The sequence below is a fragment of the Micromys minutus genome (genome assembly GCF_963924665.1).
Source record: "Micromys minutus genome assembly, chromosome: X".
Taxonomy (NCBI): domain Eukaryota; kingdom Metazoa; phylum Chordata; class Mammalia; order Rodentia; family Muridae; genus Micromys; species Micromys minutus.
In genome coordinates, this window is record NC_137970.1 from 47,824,080 (window position 1) to 47,849,762 (window position 25,683).

A 25,683-nucleotide genomic window follows, 5' to 3' on the forward strand; every position below is an offset into this window, starting at 1 on the left:
AGATATTCATAGGATGTGCAGAAAATATCCACAGTAGGTTCCTACCCCTACCACTAGACATTTATGGTCTGAAGACAGCTTGCCTACAGAGAGAGACTGTTTGTACTGAGATTTGCTAACCCTGTCTCCTTGGTCCAATTATATACTACAAACCCTGCTTCCTTGTTTATCTGTATGCAATAACTCTGTCTCCTTGTTCAGTGGTGTACAATACCCCCATTCTCTGTGGACTACATAATGAACACCCTGCACCAGCTGCGGTTTCTCCATCTGAGAGCCCAGACCACAGATCCTCGCTTTCTTTCTCTTTCTTTCTTTCTTTCTTTCTTTCTTTCTTTCTTTCTTTCTTTCTTTCTTTCTTTCTTTCTTCCTCTCTCTCTCTTTCTTTCTCTCTCTCTCTCCCCCTCCCTCTCTCTTTCTTGCTGGCAATAAATAAAATATTTATTATGATTATCTTTAAAATGATTATTTAATAGTTAAAATCTGCATGTTTCCTTAGATAAGGTAGTCTATAACAGGATAAAAAAATTACAAAAAGGTAAGCTCTTAATGATTCATTTGAATTCAATATAAAATCAAGATCCTAGCTTTTTGTCAGTGTGTCCATCTGTCTCTTTTCTTCAGTCACTTGCCATCCCAGTCAGTCAGGTCTGTTTCTGGAGTCTTGCTGAACTCTGCAGATTGGGAATGTAGCACAGTGGACAGAGTATAAAGTGCAGGAGGCCCTGGGTCTGGTGGCATGCGCTTGTATTCCTAGCATGCTTGTCGTCTACTACAACAAGTTCAAGGCCAGTCTGGTATATGAGACCTGTCTCACCACCAACAAAGACACCAACATTAACACTTTCTTTTGTAAATGAAATTGTAAGGTGGTTTTATGATTGATGAACTAGGTGGACTGGAAAGATGGTTCAATGGTTAAGAGCACATATTGTTCATGCATAGGATACGAATTTGATTCCCAGCACCTACATCAGGCAGCTCACAACTGCCTGTAACCCCAGCTCCAGGGTTTCTGATACCCTAATGACTTCCTCATACATAGACAAGCACATGTATACATAAATAAATAATAATAAAGGTATTTTAAATTCACACTATATCCCAAGGATGAGGGTTTTTCCTTTGTTTTGGTTTATCTCCTTCCACCCCCACAACAGTCTCACATAACCCATGTCAAGTGGAAACTTAAGGGTTCTTTGGAAAGTCAGTTGTGTTGGATGGTGTTTTGCTGGGGCAAATGTGAAGGAGTGTTTTTCTAAATCGAATACAAGTGAAAGAATGTTCTGCTAGAGAAAGCACATGGAAGGACAGGTGGTGAAGGAGTCTTTGCTAACGACACACACATATTGGTCCACCTTATATTTTGTAGTTGAGCTCCATTTGCCATGATTCCATAGAGAGAAGTGCATCAAGGAACTTCTCTAGAGGTTCCTGTGGTTTCTTGCCGCTTCCACGAGCTCTGGCCATTTGGCAGAGTGATGTCAGCTGAGACAGACTCATGTGGAGTTTTGCTGAGATTCATGTGCTGAGGCAAGACACGTGGTGAGGCAAGACTCGTGGAGGATGTGTGATGTTTGGAGGGAGTATCAGCAGGACTGAGGGGACTGTGACGAAGGCTTGGCTGGGCTTGCTCATAGAGTTAGCTGTGTAACACTTGTTGGCGTCTCATCTTAGCCGAGCTTCGCTTCACTGGGAGAGTCACAATGAGGACATTTCCTGGTTCCTCCTGGTTCCTCCTGCCGGTTCGGTTTGGCTGTCCCTGCCACTGCTGCTGCTATCCTGACTCTGCCAAACTGCACTGCTGGTGTTCCTGTGAAATGTTTGCAAATGGATCAAGCTGCTGATGCTGACCTGTGAACTGAGTTGCTGATTTTGACAAGCAGATGGGAGTTGCTCCAAAGAACCATTTCTAAACAGGTTCACTTTCTCTGTACCCTTTCTTTTCCACCACCTCTGGTGGGCTAGAAAGGGAGGTTAAAGCATTTAAGATCCATCATTAAAAGTAGGCTTTGAAAAAATAAAAGTTATACCCATGGTGGCTTCAAACTCCCTATGTAATCAAAGATGACCTTGAATTTCTCATTTCCTTGCCTCCACCTTAAAGCAAGGAGTGGATCTTGGGGGGAGGGGAGGTAAGGAGGAGCTGAGAGAAGTGGAGGGAGGAAAAACTATTGTCTGGATTTATTGTGTGAGAGAAGAATCTATTTCCAATTTAAAAAAATAAATAAAAGTTAAAAAAAAATCAATGTTTAGCCTCATTATGTATCTTATTTGACATTTGACAAAGCATTTTCACACCAAACTCTGTTTTTTCTTTTCTTTTTGTTTTCAAGACAGGTTTTTTTTTTCCCCTACATATCCATGGCTGTCCCAGAGCTTGCTCAGTAGACCAGGCTGGCCTCGAACTCACAGAGATCTGCTTGCCTCTGCCTCCTGGGTGCTGGGATTAAAGGTGTGTATCACCACTGTCCGGCTCACCAAACCCCATTTCTGTTTGTTTTTACTATGCTGCCTGCCAGATTTGTTCTCTCACCTTCTGTTCTACTCACACTGGACTTCATGTCATTGGAAACCTGTCTCCAGCTTGGATGCTCTCTGTTCCAGGCCCACTTGCCACTCAGAACTCAGAGATACAGTTCAGAGCCTCAAAGGCATAAATAGTTGCCTTAGGTGGATTCTGTGGCTCTGTCTGAGGACCAAATGTGACAGGGCAGGCCAGCTAAGAAAAATGAAGAAACCCAGGGGAGGAAGCAGACAGTTTCAGTACCTCATGCAGCACTGTGGAGTAGGTCTCTTGACCAGAAGCACGTTTGCCATCTGATTTTCTGCCCCCCACCCCTGGCCTTTGAACTTTCTCATTCATTGATTCTTCTGGGTATCAGCAAACAAAAATAAAAAGTCCAAGTTAGGCTCTGTGAATTCTATCATCCTTGCGGAAGTGAAGATACTCTTTAGAGACATTTGTACCTCTTCCTATGACTATCAGAAATTGTAATTTCTCTAGGAATCTTATACTGGGAGAAGGAAAGGACTGAAGCCTGGAGCCAGTCAAAGGAAGAGGAGCTTATTGTCCTGAAGGCAGAGATTTCCCACGGTTCTGACAACTTGTCAGACTACCTTGCAGGAGAGACCAAGGGAGCCAAGAGCATGCGGATGGCAGGAGTGCACCTTCGCCAGGGCTGCTTAGTTATTCATACCTTTGGCCTCTGCAAGCCTCATCTCCATGTCAAGACCAGGAAAGATAGACTTAGGGTCACCGAACCTCTTCATTTGCCCTTTTTCCAGTGTTGCTACATTGGATTGATTTTTTTCAGCTTTTTGTTTTGTTTGTTTAATTGACCTATCGAAAATGCATGGCCCAGCCTAGCTTGTTGGGGCTGCAGGGGGTCCGGCTCTGACATTAGTGACACCAGTAATAAGCCAAACAGAATACATATGGCAAGCTAAAGTTAATGAACCTTTTTTTTCTATGGGTGTGTGTGTCAGGCTTGGCATTCAGTCCCTATGTTAGTAGTTGTGTGGTTCTTTCCAATACCTGCAAAAGTAAATCACCTGGTGAAACAGCTGCCCTTGTCGGATCCACCCACACTGAAATGCCCCGTCCCTCTCTGTCCCTGTAGCCTGCATTATATTCCTCATAGCTTGCATAACTACCTGCTGTTTGCACTTACTCGGTTAATTTAGACTTTGTTTTGGTTTCTCTGTAGCCTGGGTGCGCCTTGAACTCACTAAGTAGCCCAGGTTGGCTTGGAACTTGCTGCGGTTTTCTTGCTTCAGTGTACTGGCCTGTTTTGTGTGTCAACTTGACACAAGCTGGAGTTATCACAGAGAAAAGAACCTCAGTTGAGAAAATGCCTTCATGAGATCCAGCTCTAAGGCATTTTCTCATGGCCTATTCATCAGCTTCTGCCTCTAGGTTCCTTCCTGCCCTGCTTGGGTTCCTGTCCTGACTTCCTTTGATGATGAACAGAGATATGGAAGTGTAAGCTGAATAAACCCTTTCCTCCCCAGCTTGCTTTTAGGTCATGGTGTTTTGTTGAAGCAATAGAAACCCAAAGACATTCAGCATCTGGAGGGATGGCATTACAGATGTGCACCACAAATGTAGCTTCTGCTTGTTAGAAAACCAAGTGAAAATCTGAGAAAAGAGATTAATTCAATGTGGTAACATTCTGAAGAAAGACAAAGATGTCCAATGATCTTAAGTCTACCCCCTGTAAGACAGTGGCCACTCTTTAAGAAGACAGTTCCTACAACTTGAAGAGATCATGCCTTTCCTAACTGCACCTTCCTAGGACCAAGAACTAAGCTGTATTTGCTGTGGCCTAACAGCAGCCCCTGTTAACTAACCTAACCAGGACCTGACTCCTCTGTGCTCTTTTTTTTCTGAGATAGATTTTTTTCTGTGTAGCCCTAGCTGCCCTGGAACTCACTCTGTAGATTAGGCTAGCCTCCAACTCAGAGAGATCCACCTGCCTCTGCCTCTTGAAGGCAAAAGGTTGTGAGCTGCTTGATTTTTATACTCATTAATGCTTCTTCATTGGCTAATTGGTACACTAGCATATATGTTCATGAAATTATAGTTTGCGTGTGTGTGTGTGTGTGTGTGTGTGTGTGAAGCTGAGGATGAGACACAGAGTCATGTTAAGTACATGTCCTGCTACCCATGATTTAGAGGTTTTATTTATTTTTAATTTTTGAGATAAGATTACACGATGTGCCTGGGCTATTCTTTTTTTTAAATGTTTATGTCTTTTATTACTATTAGTTGCATGTATACGTTACAATAATAGCCTAAGTTCTCTTTACAGTCAATTTCCCATAAATATTAAATTACCAAAAGTAATGACATTTTGTAAGTTTTCAAAATTACCCTTAGATTTTTGTGTCATTTGGTAGATAAACCAAGCAACCACATTTATTAATTTAGGCAATGTTTCCCAATGAAAACGTAGAAATATTTAAATTACATATTACAGTATACCAACATGAAGTCAAAATCCACAATTACACACTCATAAAAAAAATCTAAACATCATTCTCAGAATAAGACGTTTCTGTATAGGATTTACAGACATCTCACTACACACTGAGTTTTCAGTGTACTAACGGAGTTCAGAGGTTCTTCTCAGATGTTCCCCAAGTCGAGTGCAGAATCTGTCTCTTCATCTATTTCCCCGATGACTGCTACATTATCACCTCTCACAATGTATAACCCCAATACCACTTGTTCTATTCCTTGTGAAGAGCTGAACACTCGCTCATGGCTTTCATCCAGAATCAAGTTAATGGTCTGGTAAAAACCTTTCAATGTTCCCACGATCATTCTGTCATCAGAAGTAATAACTGCAACAGTTCAGTTGATGTAGTTCTCCAAGGCAGACTTCATGCTGCTAGGTCCAGAGGTTCCGGGAATCTGAGAGGAATCCCGCCTGGGCTATTCTTGACCCATGATTTGGAGATTTTATATTCTTATAATTTCTGTGCCTCGACTGTTAAGTGCTTATTTGGTAAATATTTATTTTTTATTTATACGTTCAATGAATATCCTTTTGTCACCTTTTGTGTGTATGTCCATGTGCGCATGTACATAATAGCCAGAGGTCAACTTTGGCTGTCATTACTCAGGCACTGTCCACCTTTTCTTTTGAGACAAGGCCTGTCACTGGCCTGGAATTCACCTTAGTAAACTAGGTTTGCTGGCCAGTGAGCCCTAAGGATGCTTCCCGGGTGCTCAAGTTACAAGTGCATACCACCATACTTGACAATTTTTCATATAGGTTCTGGGGAAGGAGATCAGCTCTTAATGCTTGCAAAGCAAGCCCTTTACCAACTGAGTGCCATTTCCAGAGACATTTTGTTGCTTTCTGTATTCAAGGGTAGCCTAGAATTTACTGTGTATTTCAGACAGGCTTTGAAATTGTAATCCTCCTGCATCAGCCTTCCAAGTGCTGAGATTACATGTATGAGGCTCCACAATGGGCTCAATGAGTTTGTGTTGATTGAGTTTGAAGATGGGTGACTAGGATGCTATGTGCTATAGCTAGAAACATGCCAGCAAGTGTCCTGCATGGGAATCCCGTGTGCCTGCAGCATGCAGAGCTGGAACCTTGCTTCACAGTGTTGGTTAGAATTGCACTTGACATAAGATATGTTCTAGGGACCAACTAAGCCCCTTTGTTCACTGTATTAGGTTCCTAAGGTTCCTATTTGTCAGAACAAATTATTAGTGAACAAGACAGCATAACACAATGAAAATGTTCTCTCGTGGCTCTGGAGGCCTGAAGTCTAAAACGTAGGTGTTGGCAGGGGTACACTGTCTCCTGAGTATTCAAATCTCAGAGCAGATGTTGCTCCATTCACATCCATTTGCAGCCTTCTCCATTTCCATCCTCATAGCTGAATCTCAGATCCCTTCTGCTACAGATAGCCTATCTGTGAGTCTACAGATTCCATAGGTGCCTGGATTCCAGGATAACAGCAGACATCCTTCTCACTCCCCCAAGAAAGCAGATAGATCCGAGGTTGCCAGATTTCCTGGGATCGTCAGAGGCCTACCAATGGTGACATATCTTCGGAGTCACATATTCCTTCCTTGGAATCCCCCACCTGCTGCCTAGAAACTAGGGACAACCTGCCTGCAGGCTCATGCTGTAAAACCTTACCATTTCTCTGAAACCTTTAAGAAGGGACTTTCAGCTTGCCTTATAGGCATGAATTTCCCCACAGTAAATCTGTCTCCCTGTGCTGTTAATAGGTCTTTTAAGAAACTTCTTACCCCAAAGAACAATCCATCTTAGAATCCCTATTGAGCTCCAAAACTAAGATCTGTCACTGGAGTCCCAGTGGAGCGTCCATTCTTTGCTTCTTTGTCTTTCAGCTGCCTCCTTTCAGTTTCTGCCTTCATCTACACCATAACGCCCCACCCCAATCCCAATAGCATTTAGGTCCCATCCAGAAAATTCAGGAGGGTTCTGTCATTTCAAATCTTCAATAACTTCTGTAAACATGTCTTTTATTTCTTAAAAATTATTTTATGGTCCCTCAACAACTGGAGCAGGGGCTGTCCCAGAATCTGATGCCTTCCTGCCTGCCTGCCTGCAGATCCCTTTCCTCTAACTGGACCAACATGTCTGGCTTCAGTGGGATAGGGTGTGCCTAGCCCTGCAGGGACTTGATATACTGTGGTGGAGGTGATACCTAGAGGGAGGCTTACTTTTTCAGAGGAGCAGAAGAGTGTGGAATGGGACAGGGAATGTGTGATGAGGGGGATAAGGAGGAGGGGGGGCTGTGATTGGGATGTAAAGTGAATAAAAAGATAAATTTAAAAAGAGCAAAGATAATTTATTTTATTATTTTATGTATATGGGTATTTTGTCTGCATATATGTCTGTGCCCTGCATGCAATCCTAGTGCCCAGGGAGCCTAGAAGAAGGTGTTGGATTCCCTGTAACTGGTATTACAGAGGTTATGATATGGTTTTGGTTGCTGGGAATTGAACCTCTGATAGAGTAGTCAGTACTCTTAATCACTGAGCCATCTCTCCAGCCCCAAAACCCCATTTTTTTCAAATAAAGTATAATTCATGGTTTCTGGAGGTTAGGGCCACACCTGTTAGGGAGCCTATAAAAGCCTACCTGTTGCTGACTGCTCTGTTTTACACGAATCCTCTATGCTCACTACAGCTTATATTTTGAGAAATTGTAACTTAGGGAGTGGGCTTATAGAGAATAATGGGGCTGAGGATAGAGTAGAGTTTAGGAATGAACAATGTGAAGATTCAAATGAATCCTACAATTATTAGGCTGGCTGCAAAACGGGAGAGAGGGGGCTGGGTATTGACTAAGCTCTGCTAATTCTTTTTGTGCGTCAAGGACCGAGACCACCACATACAAAGACATGGAGAGGCAATTATGCCTGATTGGGAGTAATGACTACACTATGCTTCTGGGTCATCCAGCCTTGGGTCGGCAGGGTTTGGTGGATCTCAAGAGCTCTCCAGGAAATTGTCATGTACATGGAGAGCAGAAAACTGCTATACACTAGCGGTCTAGGATTGGCAATTTTACAACAGCCGTTAATGCAGATTATCTTTAAGAGTAGTAACAAAGTTCATAGTGTTGATATCAATAATTAACCCTCTTGACTTTCTCAGTGAGCAAATAATGAAGTCAAAGACCCAGAGGCTATGGCTGCTAACAAGAGAAGGTGCTCAGCTGTACGTGCAGCAACCAGCATAAGCTTGCTGTCTGAGCTGACAGGAACAGTAGAGGGAAAAGGGCTCTTTCGTAAGCCACACCCGGAGGACAGAAGCCATTCTTAGCTTCTCCCCAGCTTGCCTGCAGCAGCATTACAATTTGTAGAACAGATAACACAAAATCCAGGAAATGCATATCTACTTAGCTGGGAGAGTTACCAGTGCCGTGAGAAATCTTCCTGGGAGACAGTGCCTCTTCCGGCCCCAAGGTAAGATAGAAAAATAGGGAAAGAAGCCTGGTGTCCTGGAGTCTAGTCTCCCTTCCCTGCTCACAGCCAGGCTTACTTATGGAGAGAATGTACACTTTCCTAAACATCTTAAATGAGGATGTTAAAAACAACAAATGAGAAGTGTATTTCAGCTCTACTTGATTCCAGATGTAGTAGGCTCATATGTCAGAATACTTAGTCCTTAGTTAGTAGAATTTCTTGGGAAGGATTAGGAGATATTGTCTTGTCAAAGGACATGTGTCACTTGGGGTGGGCTTTGAGGTTTCAAAACACTCACCCTTCCCAGCATGTTCTTTCTATCTCCTGCTTGCAGATAAAGATGTGAGCTCTCAGCGGTTCCTGCTGCTATGACTTTACTCCACCATCATGGACTCTAATCTTCTGAAAATATGAACCCAATTAAATGTTTTCTTTTATAATTTGTGTTGGCTATGTTTTTTTTTTTCATAGTAATAGTAAAAAAAAAAAAGCTAGCTAATATGGAAGCTGGTACCCGGAGTGGGTTGTTGCTGTGAAAAATCTATGTTTTGCTTTTTGTTTTTTGGGGGTTCAGGTAGTATGGGGACTTTGTACTAGAAAAGTAGTTGAATGCTGTAAACATAGCTTAATGAACCATCATAGTTGGAGTTTGAAAGACAGTAGTGAAGAAAAACATGGCGACTATGGAAGCCTAGTTCAAAAGGCTTCAATGAGAAACAATAATTGCAACGGAGCTAGAGATCATTCTTGTGATATTTTGGCAAAGAATGCGTCTGTTTTCTGCCCTTGTCCTAAAGATTTTCCTGAGAGTAAATTGAAAAGTAATGAATTAATTTCTGGGGAGAAGAGACTTCAAGACAGCCCAATGTTGACTCTGTTTCATGGTTACTAGTAATCTATAACTTTAATATTTTAAAATCTATTTTTTAACAATGGTTCTTAAACACTTTAATCTCCTCTGTAGCCCACCACCCACCAGAGGTAGTGGGAAAGAAAGGATATGGGGAAGTGGACCTGTTTAGAAATGGATCTTTAGAACAACCCCCATCAGTGTTGTCTGGAAATTGGCAGTTTAGTTCACAGGTAAGCAACAGCAGCTTAACCCACTTGTAACCACTTCACAGATGTGTCAGCAGTCCAGTTGGTATAGCAGACATGAATCAGCAGCGATGGCACTACATAGCAGAGACAGCCAGGCCTCAGCTTTGGCACAAGTCAGCAGGAGAGACCAGGAGGGCTGCCAGAAGTTCCAGGCTATGCCTCTCATAGAGAAGCGAAGATCACCGAATATTTGAGACCTTTTATACTCCCTCCAAACATCACGTGTCCTCTATGGGTCTTGTCTCAGTAAATGTCTTGTCTAAGCTGACATCACTCTACCAATCAGCCTGAGTATGAGGAAGCAGCAAGAAATTGTAACACATCACCAGAAGTTTTTTTTTTTTTTTTTTTTTGGTGAGTCCCAACAAATGGGGCTCAACTACACCATGTAAGGTAGACCAATACATGCTTGTTGTTAGCAAAGAATCCTTCAACATGAGTCCTTTCACTTGCTTCCTTTAACAGAACATCCTCTCTCCTGTGTCTGCTTCAGCTAAATGTTCCCTCACAAGTCTGCCTTAGTCTTTCACCTGTGTCCACTTCAATGAAACATTCTTTCCTGTGTTTGCCTTAACAAAACACCATCCAACACAACTGACTTCCAAAGAACTGTAAGTTCTTTGGAATTTCAGTAATCACTCTTATGCAGGTCTGAAATGAAAAAAGAGCAAATCAGTAAAGAGCAAGCTAATAAGCAGCACTCTTCTGTGGCCTCAATCTCAGTTGCATCCCCCCGCCCCGACTTCCCTGGAGCATGGAATGCAAGCTTTAAGGTGAAATAAAGCTTTTCCTTCCATAGATGATTTTAGTCATGGTGTTTTACAACAGCGAAAAAACAAAAAACAAAAAACAAAAAAAAAAAAAAAAAGAAAGAAAAAAAAGAAAAAAAGAAAAGAAACCAAAAAACTAAGACATTTACCTAGGATCAAAAATTTGTGACTTTGCTTTGTCACCTTAGCACCCATCTCTTATGCCTAAGTCTAAGTGATGTACCCCACAAACCACCTTACAATTTTGTTTACATAAGCAAAACATGGTGGCTTTGCTTTATCTTTAAACCTTGCAAAGTTTATTTCTTAAAAAATACAAGTTAGAAAGACAGCATCATTGTAATGACACCTAAGTGTGACTCTCCCATGTTTTCCAGATGCATTACATTGTCTTAAGCTCCACCCCCCCATTTCCTGCCATTCTTCCCTTCCATACTTAAATCCAAAGTGTGTACTCACCCTTCTCATATTAACTCACTGGGTTTGCTTCCTTCTGCCTTACCCCAGACTTCTTTTCTTAGTCAAAGCTCAGTTTTGCCAAGTGGGGACCTCTAAGGGGGATGGAAGCTCCTTGGGTTACTGGTAGCACTGAAACTCTCTCCAGAACTGCTCTGTTCTGAGCTTAAACTGCTCTTATTCCAATCACTGGGTTTCCTGTAGTGTCCTGTCCTTGCACAGCTTGGGTCCTGGAACCTTAACTGTGGCTGGCGAGGAACTGAAGAAATTGCAGGAACACAGAACAGTAAAGCTGGGATCCAGTAGTGAGGAGAAGCCACGGTACCCCAGAAACTCAGCATGTTTATTATATACACGGAACAAGGAGGCACAGCTGAGCAGGAGGCGTACTTAGCTAATCTCAGCAGGCACAGTCTAGAGAAGCTTCAAGCTGTAAACATTTGGGAGGAAAAAAAATACGGAGGACATTTTCCACACTCCCACTATCAACATTCACACTTGAGGGGATAAGGGAGGCTTTGCTGTGTTCCTGTGAGTCTGAGGCTTCAGTCCTTGACATGGCTGCCTCCATGTCTCCACCTTTCTTGTTTCTTAGACGTTCAGCACGGATCTTCACACTTATTTCCTGTAAATGTAACACCAGACTGTAATGATGATACGAAGGAAGGCCATGACAGCTACTGTACCCAACAAAAACAGTGGGATATTTTAACAGGTTAAAGAGACTGAAGCTGTGGAGCTCATCAAGGATCGGTTTTTTTTTTTTTTTTTTTTTTTTTTTGCAATATTAGTAGGAGAAACCAATCTGGTCATAAGCCTTCCACTTTTCTAGGACGTCCTGACATAACTGGGTCACATTCACTTTATTATCCAAGCACTCAGGAGGCAGGTCCTAACTACATTTCCCAGTTACATTTGCTTACATTGTAGGAGCTGCTGTCACACCTGTGTGGGACATATTAAGTCTTATCTAAATTACAGGGCTAGAACTTTCCCCCAGTTGTTGGATGGAGCCCACTGGGACTCTGAATAGCTAGAAAAATGTCTCCCCCAGAAAAGTGAGGGATCAGTAGTATAAACAGGTGTTAAAGAGTGTGGCCAAGTCACCGAAAACAGCATAAGCCCAGCAGGCTTCTCCTCTGACCAGTCTTACACATCAGAAACAGAGCCACTGGGTTAAAAAAAAAACTGGTTAATATTTAAAACCAGTGAGATTTTTCCCTTTGGCTACATGCCTCTTCACTATTGGCCATCTTCTCTTCTCCTGCCCACTGTCACTGTCATGGTGCTGAGATTGCAAGCTAGGGATAACCATCTCCTTGGTCCAGAGGTTGCTTAGTACCTTCCCCGCACTGAGCTTGCAGGCCTGGACTCCACCACCCGCCTGTTGCTCAATTTTTACCAAATATAACCTTTCAAAAGCAGTTAAGCTGAAAGCAAAAGTGAGAAGATGCTTGTATCCCTCGGCTGTGTATCCACACCTCAGGATTTATCCCTTTGTAAGTTTATTTCCAGTAACCAAATTCATCACCCCTTTCCCTGGAAAGCAAGGGTAGGCCTCTCAGGAACTAATGAATCTGAAATGCTATCACCACACTTGCAGAATTTCTTAAAATCTCCCCCAAAGCACCAACACAGTTATTTATGCCTAGATTTTATTTGTTGCCCAAATCTCTCGTACTTGTCCAAAGCTTTTGTGCTTGACAAACTGAAACGTGTGCCCTCTATCCCTTTGTTCCTTTATCCTTATCCACCACAGACCACAGAAAGGCTTTGCTATCTCTATGAGCACCACTAGGGGAAGGGTTTGATACACTCATGGATCTGAGTTGTTGGTCACTGACATGGCTGTGCCCATGTCAACAATATACATTTACCCAGGACTTTATTTGCTCCCTGAATTGGAGAAAATTTAATTCTTTAGGGTCTGGAGCCATTGATGTTCCATAAGATCAGTGACCAACTGTAGACCACAGGGCCAGAAGATGTGCCAAGAGCTGACAGGAGTTCCTGGGAAAAAGAGAAAGAGACAAAGAGAGAATGCTGGGAACAGAATACAGGAACTTCTATGTGCCGGCTAACTGCTCTACCAGCCAGGCTGGTATCTTGTTTCTTTTTATTTTATTTTATTTTATTTTATTTTATTTTATTTTAAAGATAGTCTCATTCTGTAGTTGAGGGTGGCCCCAAACTCACAGAAATTCTCCTTTTGGCATTTTTATTTTTGATTTTTATTTGTTTGTTTTTGAGATTAACTTTGTAGTCTTGGCTCATCTGGAACTAGATTTGTAGACCAGGCTGCCCTTGAGTACATAGAGTTCTCCCTACCTCTGCCTCTCAGATACTGGTATTAAAGGTATGCACCATCATGCCTAGCCTTTGGCTTTTTTGAGACAGGGTCTTATATAGCTCAAGCCTCAAATCCACAATGGAAGTCAAGGTTGACCTGGAACCTCTGATCTTCCTGAATGCTGGAATTACAGGCATGTGCCATCACACCTAGTTCAATGTGGTACTTACTAGTTAGGGATCAAACTGAATGCTAGGTACTCTATCAACTGAGATACATTATTAACTCCCTCCCTCCCTCCCTCCCCCCCCCCCCTCTCTCTCTGTGTGTGTGTGTGTATGTGTTATAAGCAGGCATACATGCCTGAATATACTGGGGGGTGGGGCACAGAGGAGGTTGTAGGGTGCCCTCCATCTTTAAGAGCTAGGCTAATGGCCAGTAAGCCCCAGTGATGCTCCTGTTCTCCCTCCACAGCACTGCTTTCACTCCCAAGAACTCACATAAAGAGCTCATGGTGAAGCCATCATGTTTGCCAAGCAAGCATTCTTAACTGCTGAGCCTTTTTTTTTCAGCCCTTGGGTTCCCCCCCCCCTTTTTTTTTCTTGTTTTGGAGCAGGTTGGCTTCAAACGCATGATCTGCCTTAGCCTCCTAAGTACTGCTGGGATTACATACAATTACTACAAACTAATCATGCCCTCCCACTGCACTTCCACAGCTCCTCAGGTCTCTACTTCCCAAACACTGGGATAGCAGGCATGTGCCACCAAACCCAGGTCTCCCCTGTTTTGGTTTAAGGAAAACAAAGCCCCTTTGCTTTGCTCAGGGGTCAGCTGTTTTTGTTGTTTTGCTCCAGGAGAACCCAGAAAGGCCAGTCACAGCTACTGAGGCAAGACGTGAGGGGCTGCAGAGGCTCTTCAATAGCTTTCTGCCAGAGAAGGTGGCTTTTAGGATGGGCTAATTATAAAGCATTTACTGTCCACTTCGGGTTTAAGCTAAGTGTCCTAGGTCCTCACAAAGGACTCACTTAACTTTCTTGAGGTTGTTGACTCCAAAGGAGTAGAGACAATGACTCCAAAGGAGTAGAGACAACTTTCCCTATCCGTGTAGGATTTATACTAAGACCCTATGGGTGCCTGGAACTTCAGAAACCACTCAGCCCCACGTGTACCATATTTTCCTACACATATATACCTGTGATAAGGTTCAATTTATAAATTAGAGAGATTAAGCACAATAACTAGCAAATAGAACAATTATCTTAATGTACCGTAATAAAAGGTGAATATAGTTTCTCTTAAATGAGCTTATTGTAATTTACCACTAATTTAAGAAGGGACTTTAGACTATCTTTTTGGCATATCCAAACTCCCAGCACTGCTCTGTGCTTGGGAGCCCGTGCCCAGTCTGGCCTTGTGCAGGTCAAATCTGTTATTCAAGAGCTTCAGGCAGGATGACTTCTGTGAGCCTGTGCTCAGCCTAGCTGCATGGTGAGTTCAAGGTCAGCCGGAGCTACAGAGAATTAACAGCAGCAGTAATAACAAGAAAGGCCAGCAACTTGGTAGCCTGACAGTTGGGCTGCTAACCATGTGGTTACTGCCTGAGTAATTGGCTGAGCACTGCGTGGATTTACCTGTGGAGATGTGCTCAGGAAAGTGGGTGGCAGGAGATTTTTATGGCACTACTCTGAAGAGGACACAATTTTAAAGATTTTAAAATTAATCCCTGGTATTTCAAGGATAAAAGGACAGTATAAAAACTTCTGAATTATTTTTGGAATTTTCATTTTTATATTTCAAATGATATTTCCTGGCCACTGGCTCCCTTAGTATCTCAGCTGCCTAGGAAGGTAAGGCAGGCAGACTTTTCTATTCCCTTTTTAATTTTTCTTATTTTATGTGCATGAGTATTTCACCTATATTATATATATATATATATATATATATATATATATATATATATATATATATACATATACATATACACACACACATATACACACACACATATAAATATATGTGTGTGTGTGTGTGTGTGTGTGTACCACATGCATGCTTGGTGTCTGCAGAAGTGGAAGAGGGTGTTGGATCCCCTGGGACCAGAGTTACAAGAAGTATGAGCTGCCACATGTGTGCTGGGAATTGAACCCTGGGCCTCTGGAAAAGCAGCCAGTGCTCTTAACCAGAGCCAACTCTCCAGCCCTCTTTTATTTCTTAATTTTTGATTGTCAGAAAATATGCATGATATAAAACCTAATATAGTAAAGACTTCTTGAACTCATAGACACACTTTGTGATATCAATGTATTCTGTCTATGTAGAACATTGTGCTGAGCAGCCAGGCAGTGGTGGCATATGTCTCTAATCCCACATTATGGAGGAAGGGGCAGGCAAATCTCTGAGTGTGAGGCTGGCCTGGTCTACAGAGTGAGATCCATGACAGCCAGGCTATGCAGAGAAGCACTGCCTCAAAAACAAACCAACAAACAACAAAAATAAAAACAAAACAAAAGAATATTGCACTTACATCCAAGTCCCAAATTAAACCAGTTTAGTATATCTTGGACATGACATGGGATGACTGTTGTGCTTTATAAAAAGAAAGAGAAGAAGGAATGTGTTTGTTGGAGGCAAGGTATGGTGTGTGGAAAGGGGGGTGCCTCTGTGGGCCCATGCTGAGCATCCCTTCTCCCAGAGGGACCAGCAACATGATGATATAGTATAGAAAAGAGTTTATTCGGGGAATTGGGAGGGGAGTTGAGAGAGTAGTAGAGACAGAGAAAGGTGGGGGGCGGGTAGAGGCCGGCCATGAACACATGGTGGGGGGGAGGAAATGGTAAGGACCAGAAGCCAGAGAAGAAGAGAGGGGAGCAACAGGAAGAGAGTGAGGAGGGGGCAAGCAGCCCCCTTTATAGTGAGTCAGGCTTACCTGGCTGTTGCCAGGTAACTGTGGGGTGGAGCCTAGACAAAATGCCAGCCATGACAGGTTCAGAGCTGCTTTCTCCAAACTTTAAAACTCCTGATCCTTTGGAGATAATTTAAAATATCGGGAAGACTACACTATCAAATTTTACCCCTCATTCGTGGCTACCGTTGTGAAGTAGGACAAAGAATCAGAGGCTCCGCGGTGGTGAGTACATTCACACTGCTGCTAAGCTGTAATCACTATCCACTGTCAGAGCACTCACACCTTGTGAAACTGAAATTCCGCATTCATTAAATACTAATTCTTGACACGGGGTATGATGACTAATGCTTGTAATCCCAACACCGAGGAAGGAGGTTGGAGCAGGAGCATGAATTTGAGAACAATCTGTATTACACAGAGGCTTCCACACCAGCCTTTGCTACAGAATGAGAGACTGTCTCAAAAACCAAACCAAACCACCACCACCCCAGGTATGGGGCATGGTAGTGGTATATGCTTGTAACTGAGGAAGGATCAGCCTTGATTACATAATGAGTTCTCTCTAAACCAGAGCCACATGAACCTCTATTTCAAAAACAAACATATAAAAACAGGAGGTGAGGATATGGTTCAGTTGGGAGCATGCTTGTGTAGCATGTGTAAATCCCGGGCTTGATCCGTAACCATATAAATCAGGCATGATGCTGCATGCCTGTAAGGCCAGCACTTGGGAGGTGCAAGGAAGACCAGAACGAAGTTCAAGGACATCCTCACTTGTATAGTGAGTCACAGGCCAACCCTTGGATATATCCTGTTCCAAAAACAGAACACTGTCACAGTCTTTCACATTTCTGCCTATGAATTTTACTGCTCTGGGTATTCTTTCTCCGTAGGGCTGAAGATCATACTTAGCGCTGCCAACATTGAAGGCTGGTGTTCTACCATTGATCTTCAGTCCCAGGCCTCCGGGTACTTCTCACATGTGACAATTGCCCATTTTCATCTGGTTTATTTCACTTGGCATCATGTTCTTTAGTCTCATTTATGTTGTACATAGCAAATTTTCCTTTCATTTAAAGCTTAATAATGGTCTCTTGTGTGAATATGCACTTTTTTATGTGCTTGCTTTTTCAGGGTGTGCTAGGGGCAATAGATTTACCCCGGAGCTATATCCCCAGAAATATTTTCACCTTTGTTTATCTATTTATTCTTCAGTGGGCATTTAGGCTGCTTCCATCTTTTTGGCTATTAAGAAAAATTCTGGGGCCCAGAAGATAACTCGGTGGTTAAGAGGACTTGCTGCTTTTCTAGAGGACCAAAATTTGATTGCTAGGATCCATATTGCACTGTTCACAATTGCTCCGGGTCCAGATAGTTCAAACACACATGGGCATACATTTATATAGACACAGAAATAAAAACAAAAACAATCTTTTTTAAAGGAACGCTGGGGCTGGTCCTTTGTTTAGTGGTATAGGACCTGCCAGGTGTGGTGGCTCATACCTTTAATCCCAGCAGGCAAAGCTCCGTAAATTCAAGGTCAGCCTACTCCGCAGAGTGACCTCCTGGACAGCCAGGACTATATAGAAAGACCCTGTCTCAAAAAAAACAAAACAAAAAAAAACAACAATAACATCACATAGCACACAGACACAGTCTTGAGGGATGGGGGCTCACGTTTGTATTCCAGCAATCAGAAGGCTGAGGCCTGATTTTAAGGTCAACTTGTCTCAGGTTAAACATCTGCCCCCAAATCCTCAGTACTGAAAATAGAGAAACGCTTATGTGAGCAATGAGCAGGGATTATTTCTCTAGACTAGACAGAGTGGAAAGGATGATTCAGCAAGTAGACATTCTACTTGTGGATTGGGTGACATGGCCTCCCAAGTTACAGTCGCTCCACATTCACCTCTCACAGCCCTCCTTGAGTGAGCCGGAAGTTGAAGTACAGCCAGGCCCTGATTAGAAGCAGGCCGGGGTTTCTCCACTCAGGTGCCATTTGTGTTTATTTCTGACTAAAGCAAGAAGCAGAAGGAAGATGATGGGGGCTCCATCTTTCCTAGACTGTACTCTGCTACCTGGAGCTTTCAGACACCTTGGGCCTTGATAGGACAGCTTTATTTTTCTTTCTGTTTTCAGAGATGATGACTAAACAAACCCAGGGCCTTGTGCTTGCTAGGCAAGTGCTGTACCATGGGGCTAAACCTTAACACTAGGGCAGGCTTATTTTTCTAGAAGCATCTCCACTATAGCCCCAGAAGGAGAGGCAATTCATGCTTGAAATTTTCCGTGCCGGCTTCTGTGCTTGTCTTATTCTCATTTCTATATCCCTTCCATATGCTCCCTGACAGGCAGAAAGCAAGGACTTCATGAAGATTAGCATGCCGACTGGAAAAGTTCTTTACAGCTAGGTGTAGTAGCACACACCTTTTAATCCTGGTGCTTAGGAGTCAGAGGCAGGTAGATCTCTGTGAGTTTGAGGCCAGCCTGGTCTACAGTGAGTTCCCGGACAGGCACACCTTCATAGTGAGACCCTGTCTCCAAAATTAAATGAATAATTTTTAAAAAATATAAAAGAGAAAAGAGAAGCCCTTCACATCTAAGTGAATGAGAGAGGCTCCAAAGCCTATTTCTGGTCCCTCCAAAAAGCACAAACGTTAGAGGCATCGGGATTCCTTCAGGACTGGCATCTTCAGCTCCAAGACATACTCTTGTTGGTGTGCAGGCTGTGTTACAAGACAGGTGGCACAGATTATAAGCCGAGGTGCATGGGAGAGAGTGGGAGGACTGAGTTCCCCTCCTCCAAGAGGACTCGTGAACACCCCATCTGGAGCCCAAAAGGAGCAGACTACCCCAAGAAAAACGATCCCGTGCAGAGAGACTAAGCAGAGGGTACCTTCATAGCTGCAATCAGATTGATGCAAGAAGCTCTCATGTGCCGGCTCATGGTGGGATGACTGTAGGGAATAATATGTATTTCAAAGCCAGAAGAGGGAATTTTGCAGGTTTCTGCAATAAAGAAATTATAATGTTTAGGAAATAAATACATTTAGTCTGACTTAAACAGCATTATATGTGAAAATACTCCATAGTTCCACGTGCTGGGCATGTGGGTACTTGTGTTTCGTCACAGAACTTAGGAAGTTGAAGACTGAATGAACCTGACTTCAAGGTTAGCCTCATTGATGTATTGAATTCAGTGCTAACCTAGGCTTCATGAAACTTTAAAAGAAAGTGCTCCTATGCAGATCCAGGCTGGGAGTTGTAGCAAACTGTTGGCCTTAGCTTTGGCTCACTCTCCTTTATCATTAGAAGTGCCTCTCTGCTGGGGAATGTAGCTCTCCAGCACTTGTTCAGGAGGCATGAAGTCAACCCCAGGGATGGGCACCAACCAACCCAAACCAAACAAACACCCCAAACAGAAACCCAAATCAAACTAACAAACCAGGCAAACAGCTAAACAAAACTCCTGCCTTTCTCCCAGAATGGAGGTTGTAAAGAGCAGCTGTTACTTTGCCAGGATTTCTTGTGGGCACTAGAAGCTGTGTGTAACGACCGACCGAGTTCTGGAAAACAGAGACGGAGGTAAGCATGGGAAAGAGTCAATGTTTCAAACAGAGAAATGGAGCTGGGGAGTTAGCTTAGTTGGCAAAGAGCTTACTTAGCGTGTAAACATGAAGACATGAGTCCAGTTTCCAGACCCTACATGAAAATGCCAGGCTATGTGGAAGAGGCAGGTCCATAGGGCTCACTAAACAGTTAGCCTAGCAATGAGCTCTATATCCCAGTGCAGAGACTTTGTCTCAAAAACAATGCAGGCAGCTCCTGAGGAGCAGCAGGTGAGGCTAACCTCGTCTCCACATGCACTTGCAGGCCTCCCAGTCCCTGTTTCTGTCCCTGTCCTTCCCCCTCCCTCTTCCCCTCCCCCTCTTTCTGTAAAGAGATAATAGAATCTCTCCTAGAATCTCTTCCCTTTTGTATCTATTTACTTTATGTGTATGCCTTTTTAGTTAATGAATTTTATTTTATATGTATGAATTCTTCATTCAAATGTATGTCTGTGTAGCATATGCATGCCCAGTGTCCATGCAAATCAGAAGAGGGCATCAGATCCCCCTTAACTGGAGTTACAGCCCTTTCCCCTGGCTGGCAGCGCTGAGGCTACACGATGCCCGGAGTCACTGTAAAAGAAGTTAACCAGCAGGAGTTCGTCAGAGCTCTGGCAGCCTTCCTCAAAAAGTCTAGGCAGCTGAAAGTCCTTAAATGGATGGACAAGGTCAATCTGACCCAGCATAGAGAGCTTGCCCCGTGTGATGAGAACTGGGTCTACGCACGAGCTGCTTCGGCAGCGCGGCACCTGTACCTCCGCGGTGGTGCAGGGCTTGGTTCCATGGCCAAGATCTACGGAGGACGGCAGAGGAATGGTGTGACCCGCCTGGTCCTCCAAGCCCTGGAGGGGCTGAAAATGGTGGAAAAGGACCAAGATGGGGGCCACAAGCTAACACCTCAGGGACAGAGATCTGCACAGGATCGCTGGGCAGGTGGCAGCTGCTAACAAGAGACATTAGAACAGAGGATGCTGGGTTAATACATAGCCTCATTCATATAAAAAAAAAAGAAAGAAAAGGACTGGAGTTACAGATGGCTGTGGATCACCATGTGGGTGCCAGGAACTTAAACGGGGTCCTGTGCGAGAGCAACAAATGCTGTTAACCATTGAGCCATCTCTCCAGACACACTCTCCCAATACAAACTGTTTTTTAAAGTTAGACTGTAGCCAGCTATGGTGGAACATGCCTGTAATCATAAGAGAGGGAGGAGATCAAGAGGTCATGGTCATCCTGGACTACATATTTTTAAGGCCAACCTGGGTTATCTATGAGTCCTGTCTCGAACAGCAATACCAAAAAAAAAAAAAAAAAAAGTAATGGCTAACATAGCTGTTTTCTGATGTTATATCAGTTTTAATTATCCTACTCAGCAACTGCTCAGCCTTTTAGCTGCCATAGACATAGACCTAGTTTTCCTTCTTGTATTTTCCCCTTTCACCCCATACTGTGCCAAAACTAAAGCATGTTTGCTTTTATTTATCAAGGGATGAATACATCCTGGCTAGGAGAAGAGAGGACACTGTGTACGTTGCTGGTACATGTTTCATACTAGTGCCCCCAAAGAGCCTCTTGGTTTGTTTAAGGAGATGTAGAAGCAGCCAGGCTCCTAACTAACTGGCAGATTCCCTTAGCTTTTGGACAAAGCGGTAATGAAGTTGGGGGGTTATAAGTGGCTTAGCAAAAATTTACAAACACCAATGACAGTTGATCACCAGATGTGCCTCTGCCCTGTGTGTACTCCCTCCCACACATCAGGCCCTGTGGAAGATTCAGAGACCCACACTTGACATCAGGAAGGCAGGAATGACTCAGGCTGAACTTCCCCACACTCCACTGAGATAGGGTACAGGACAGAAATTAAAGAGATTGAAAAACCCAGTGTGCTACTTTTATGTCATCGTGACACAAGCTAGAGCCATCTGAAAGGAGGGAGCCTCAATTGAGAAAATGTCTCCAAAGGTTGGAGCAGGGATTGAAGAAAAGATCATCCAGAGATTGCCCCACCTAGGGGTCCATCCCATGTATGGTCACCAAACACGGACAATATTGCTGAAGCCAAGAAGTGCTTGCTGACAGGAGCATGATATATCTGATAACATTTGAAATGTAAATTAAAAAAATAAGAGAGAGAGAGAGAGAGAGAGAGAGAGAGAATGTCTCTATAAGATCTGACTATAGGGCCAGTTTCATCAGGACTGGTGGTGTGCCTGCAAGTTGCTGGGCCCCCAGAAGAGTCTCAGGAGGGCTCTCACTTCTGAGTCCAGGGGTGAGTTCACACTCCCTCTCCACTGACTAATCCCAAGAGAGAGCACCCAGAACTCTCAGGGTTCAGGTGGTGGTGCTGCCTGGGAACAGACAGTTCCGGCCCAAGGTCAGAGTCAGCCCAGTTGCATCAAGACTGGGCACTTCCTTTGGTACTCACAACCTACCCAGAGAGCCGAAAACCCAGGAACAATCTCCTTTTGGAAACCACAGGCCCATAGACCCACAGGAGAGACACGCTCCAGTAAGAGACAACAAGATCACCTAGCATCACTGATAAAATGATGGCAAGAGACAAGTGCAAGAATCTAAGAAATGGAAACCAAGACATCCTAGCAACATCAGAACCCAGTTCTCTAACTGCAGCAAATAGTGGATATCTCAACTCACCAGAAAAACAAGATTTAGACTTAAAAATCATACATCATGATGATGATGGAGATTTTCGAGAAGCACATGAATAAACTCCCTTAAAGAAATACAGGAAAGCCAGGAGAACACATGCAAACAAGTTGACGCCCTTAAAGAGGAAACACACACAAAAAAAAATCACTTAAAGAGCTACAGGAAAGCACAACCAAACAGGTGAAGGAACTGAAAACAGAAATAGAAACAATGAAGAACTCACAAAAAGAGACAACCCTGAAGTTGAAAAACCTACGAAAGACATCAGGAGTCATAGATATAAGTATCACCAACACAATACAAGAGATGGAAGAGAGAATCTCAGGAGCAGAAGATACCATAGAAATCATTGACACAACAGTCAGAGAAAATGCAAAATGCAAAAAGCTTCTAACCCAAAACATGCAGGAAATTTGGGACACAATGAGAAGACCAAACCTAAGGATAATAGGTATAGAAGAGAGCAAGGACTCCTAACTAAAAGGCCTAATAAATATCTTCAACAAAATCATAGAATAAAACTTCCCTAACCTAAAGAAAGAGATAACCATGAACATACAAAAAGCCTACAGAACCCCAAATATATTGGGCCAGAATAGAAATTCTTTCTGACACATAATAGTCAAAACAACAAATGCCCAAAACAAAGAAAGAATACTAAAAGCAGTAAGAGAAAAAGGACAGGTAGCATATAAAGGCAGACCAATCAGAATTACACCAGACTTTTCAACAGAGACTATGAAAGCTAGAAGATCCTAGAATGATGTCATATAGACCCTAAGAGAACACAAATGCCAGCCCAGGTTACTATATCCAGCAAAACTCTCATAGATGGAGAGAACAAGATATTCCCCCCCAAAAAACCCCAAACCACCCCCCCAAAAAACAAAAAAAAAAAACCCCAAAAAAACAAAAACAAATTTACACAATATCTGTCCACAAATACATCCCTACAAAGGATCATAGATGGAAAACTCCACCACATAGAGGGTGGAAAACTCACCCTAGGCAAAGCAAGAAATTAATCTTCTTGCAACAAACCCCCCAAAAGAAAAGCACACAAACACAATTCTACCTCTAACAACAAAATTGCAGGAAATAACAACCACTATTTCTTAATATTTCTTAATATTAGTGTTCTCAATTCACCAATAAAAAGACATATAGACTATCAGACTGGATATGTAAACAGTATCCAGCCTTTTGCTGCCTACAGAAAACTCGTTTCAGCAACAAAGACAGTACTACCTCAGAGTAAAAAGTTGGGAAAAAATTTTCCAAGCAAATGATTCCAAGAAACAAGCTGGAGTAGCCATCCTAATATTGAGTAAAATAGATTTTCAACCAAAAGTCATCAAAAAAGACAAGGAAGGACACTTTTTACTCATCAAAGGAAAAAAATCTATCAAGATGAACTCTCAATCTTGAATATCTATGCTCCAAATACAAGGGCACCCACATTCATAAAACAAACCCTACTAAAGCTCAAAGCATATATTGCACCACACAATAATAGTGGGAGACTTCAACACCCCACTCTCATCAATGGACAGATCATGGAAGCATAAACTGAATAGAGACACAGTGAAACTAACAGAAGTTATGAACCAAATGTATTTAACAGACATCTATAGAATATTTCATCCTAAAACAAAATAATATACCTTCTTCCCAGCACATAATGCCACCTTCTCCAAAATTGACTAAATAGTCATTCACAAAACAGGCCTCAACAGACACAAGAACATCGAAGTGATCCCATGCATCCTATCAGATCACCATGGTCTAAGGCTGGTCTTCAATAACAACAGATATAACAAAAAGCCCACATACACATGGAAGCTAAACAATGCTCTACTCGATGATAACTTGGTCAAGGAAGAAATAAATTAAAAAAAATCTGACTATAGAGAAGTCTGTGGGACATTTTCCTAGTTAGTTACCAATTGGGAGGGCCCAGCTTACTGTGGGTAGTGCCATCCCTGGGCTGTGGTCCTGGGTTCTATAAGAAAGCAGGCTGAGCAAGCCACAATGAGCAAGCCAGTAAGTGACATCCCTCCATGACCTCTGCATTAGCTTCTCGCTCCAGGTTCCTGCTCTGTTTAAGTTCCTGTCTTGACTTCTTTTGATAATGAACTGTGGGAAGAGTAGACCAAATATAATCTTTCCTCCGAAAGATACTTTCATCATGGTGTTCCACTGCAGCAATAGAAACCCCACCTAAAACACCTGGACAGATGAGGGTGTCAGATCCCCTGCAGTGGGGACTTACTGTAGTTGGGAGCCACCTGACCTGGGTACTGGTGTTCTGGGAGCTCTCTGACCTCCACATACTGGCCATGCATAACCTACCATGCACATGCATACCCACCCACTAATGTGGTGTGTGTGTGCGCGCGCGCGTGTGTGTGTGTGTGAAGGAATTGTTTTTCGAGAAAGAACTTAGATGAGTAGGGATGGTGAGAGGATCTGGAAAGACTTGGGGGAGGGGAAGAATATAATCAAAATATATTTAAATTTAAAAAGAAGACAAAATAAAAGAACAGCTTTACCAGGGTTTAGCAGAGCTATCACTCCAGATGTTCAGGGCTGACACAGGAGGAACACATATTCAAGGCCTGTTTGGGCAATTTAGTAAGACACTTATTTTCAAAATAAAAACTAAAGAGGGCTGGCACTGGGTGTGGTGATGTACACCTTTAACCTCAGTACTCGGAAGGCAGAGGCAGGCAGATTTGTGTGAATCCTAGGCTATCTGTATTACATGGGGGAGATCCTGTCCCCCCCCAAAGAGTGAAAATAAAAAGTAAAACATTTAATTTGAAAACAAAAAGAAAGGAAAAGCCATCTGGAGATGTGGATGTAGTTTAGTGGCAGAGCACTGGCCAGCATCCCACAGGCCCCGTTCCTCATCCCTAGCACTACAAACCAAACCAAAACATGGTTAGTCAGGTGTTGTGGTGCATGCCTGTAATTCTGGTTACTCAGGAGGTTGAGGGTGGTGGATCACGAGTTCAAGGTTCACCCATACTACAAAAACAAAAGTACAACGTTTATAAACATCATGCAAGGTTTTCAGAGCGACTAGGCAGTCTCCAGGAAACACCTGCTGTGACTCAGCCCCTGTGCAGATGCAAATGCCCAGAAGCAAAGCACAAGACTGGCCTTAGAAGCCTTGCTCCTCGATAGCCTTTCTTCCAGGACCCTCACGAGCCCCACTGGGTAGTCTCTCCTACCTGATTTTCCTGTTCCCCATCCTGGCCAGTTAGGGAAGGATTGCTTACAGCACAGATCCAGTCACATCACATCCCAGGTCACAATTCTCCAGTATTTTTCAGTGTCCTCTGGTGACAGGGCCCCTCTTTGCAAACATACTGTCATTTGTTCACCAAATGATCAGGAGGCTCATCCAAC

The 25,683-nt window shown here is 43.1% G+C and overlaps 1 protein-coding gene and 1 pseudogene across 3 annotated transcripts; one reads left to right on the forward strand and one right to left on the reverse strand.

Moving 5' to 3' along the window:
• Window positions 1-5,071: 5,071 nt before the first annotated feature.
• LOC308414920 (U6 snRNA-associated Sm-like protein LSm8) lies at window positions 5,072-5,392 on the reverse strand (annotated as a pseudogene). The gene has a single exon. The product of its transcript is annotated as a U6 snRNA-associated Sm-like protein LSm8 (transcript).
• Window positions 5,393-20,159: 14,767 nt separating this feature from the next.
• LOC308414575 (small ribosomal subunit protein eS19-like) lies at window positions 20,160-20,546 on the forward strand (the record flags this gene model as incomplete). Of its 2 annotated transcripts, XM_080909801.1 has the most annotated exons (2): window positions 20,160-20,417; window positions 20,502-20,546. In XM_080909801.1, 2 exons carry the CDS (start codon window positions 20,160-20,162, stop codon window positions 20,544-20,546), a joined length of 303 nt encoding a protein of 100 aa, XP_080765927.1. The 2 variants fall into 2 exon arrangements, with proteins under 2 accessions (XP_080765927.1, XP_080765926.1); XM_080909800.1 differs by having other exon boundaries at window positions 20,160-20,546.
• Between the last annotated feature and the right edge of the window lie 5,137 nt (window positions 20,547-25,683).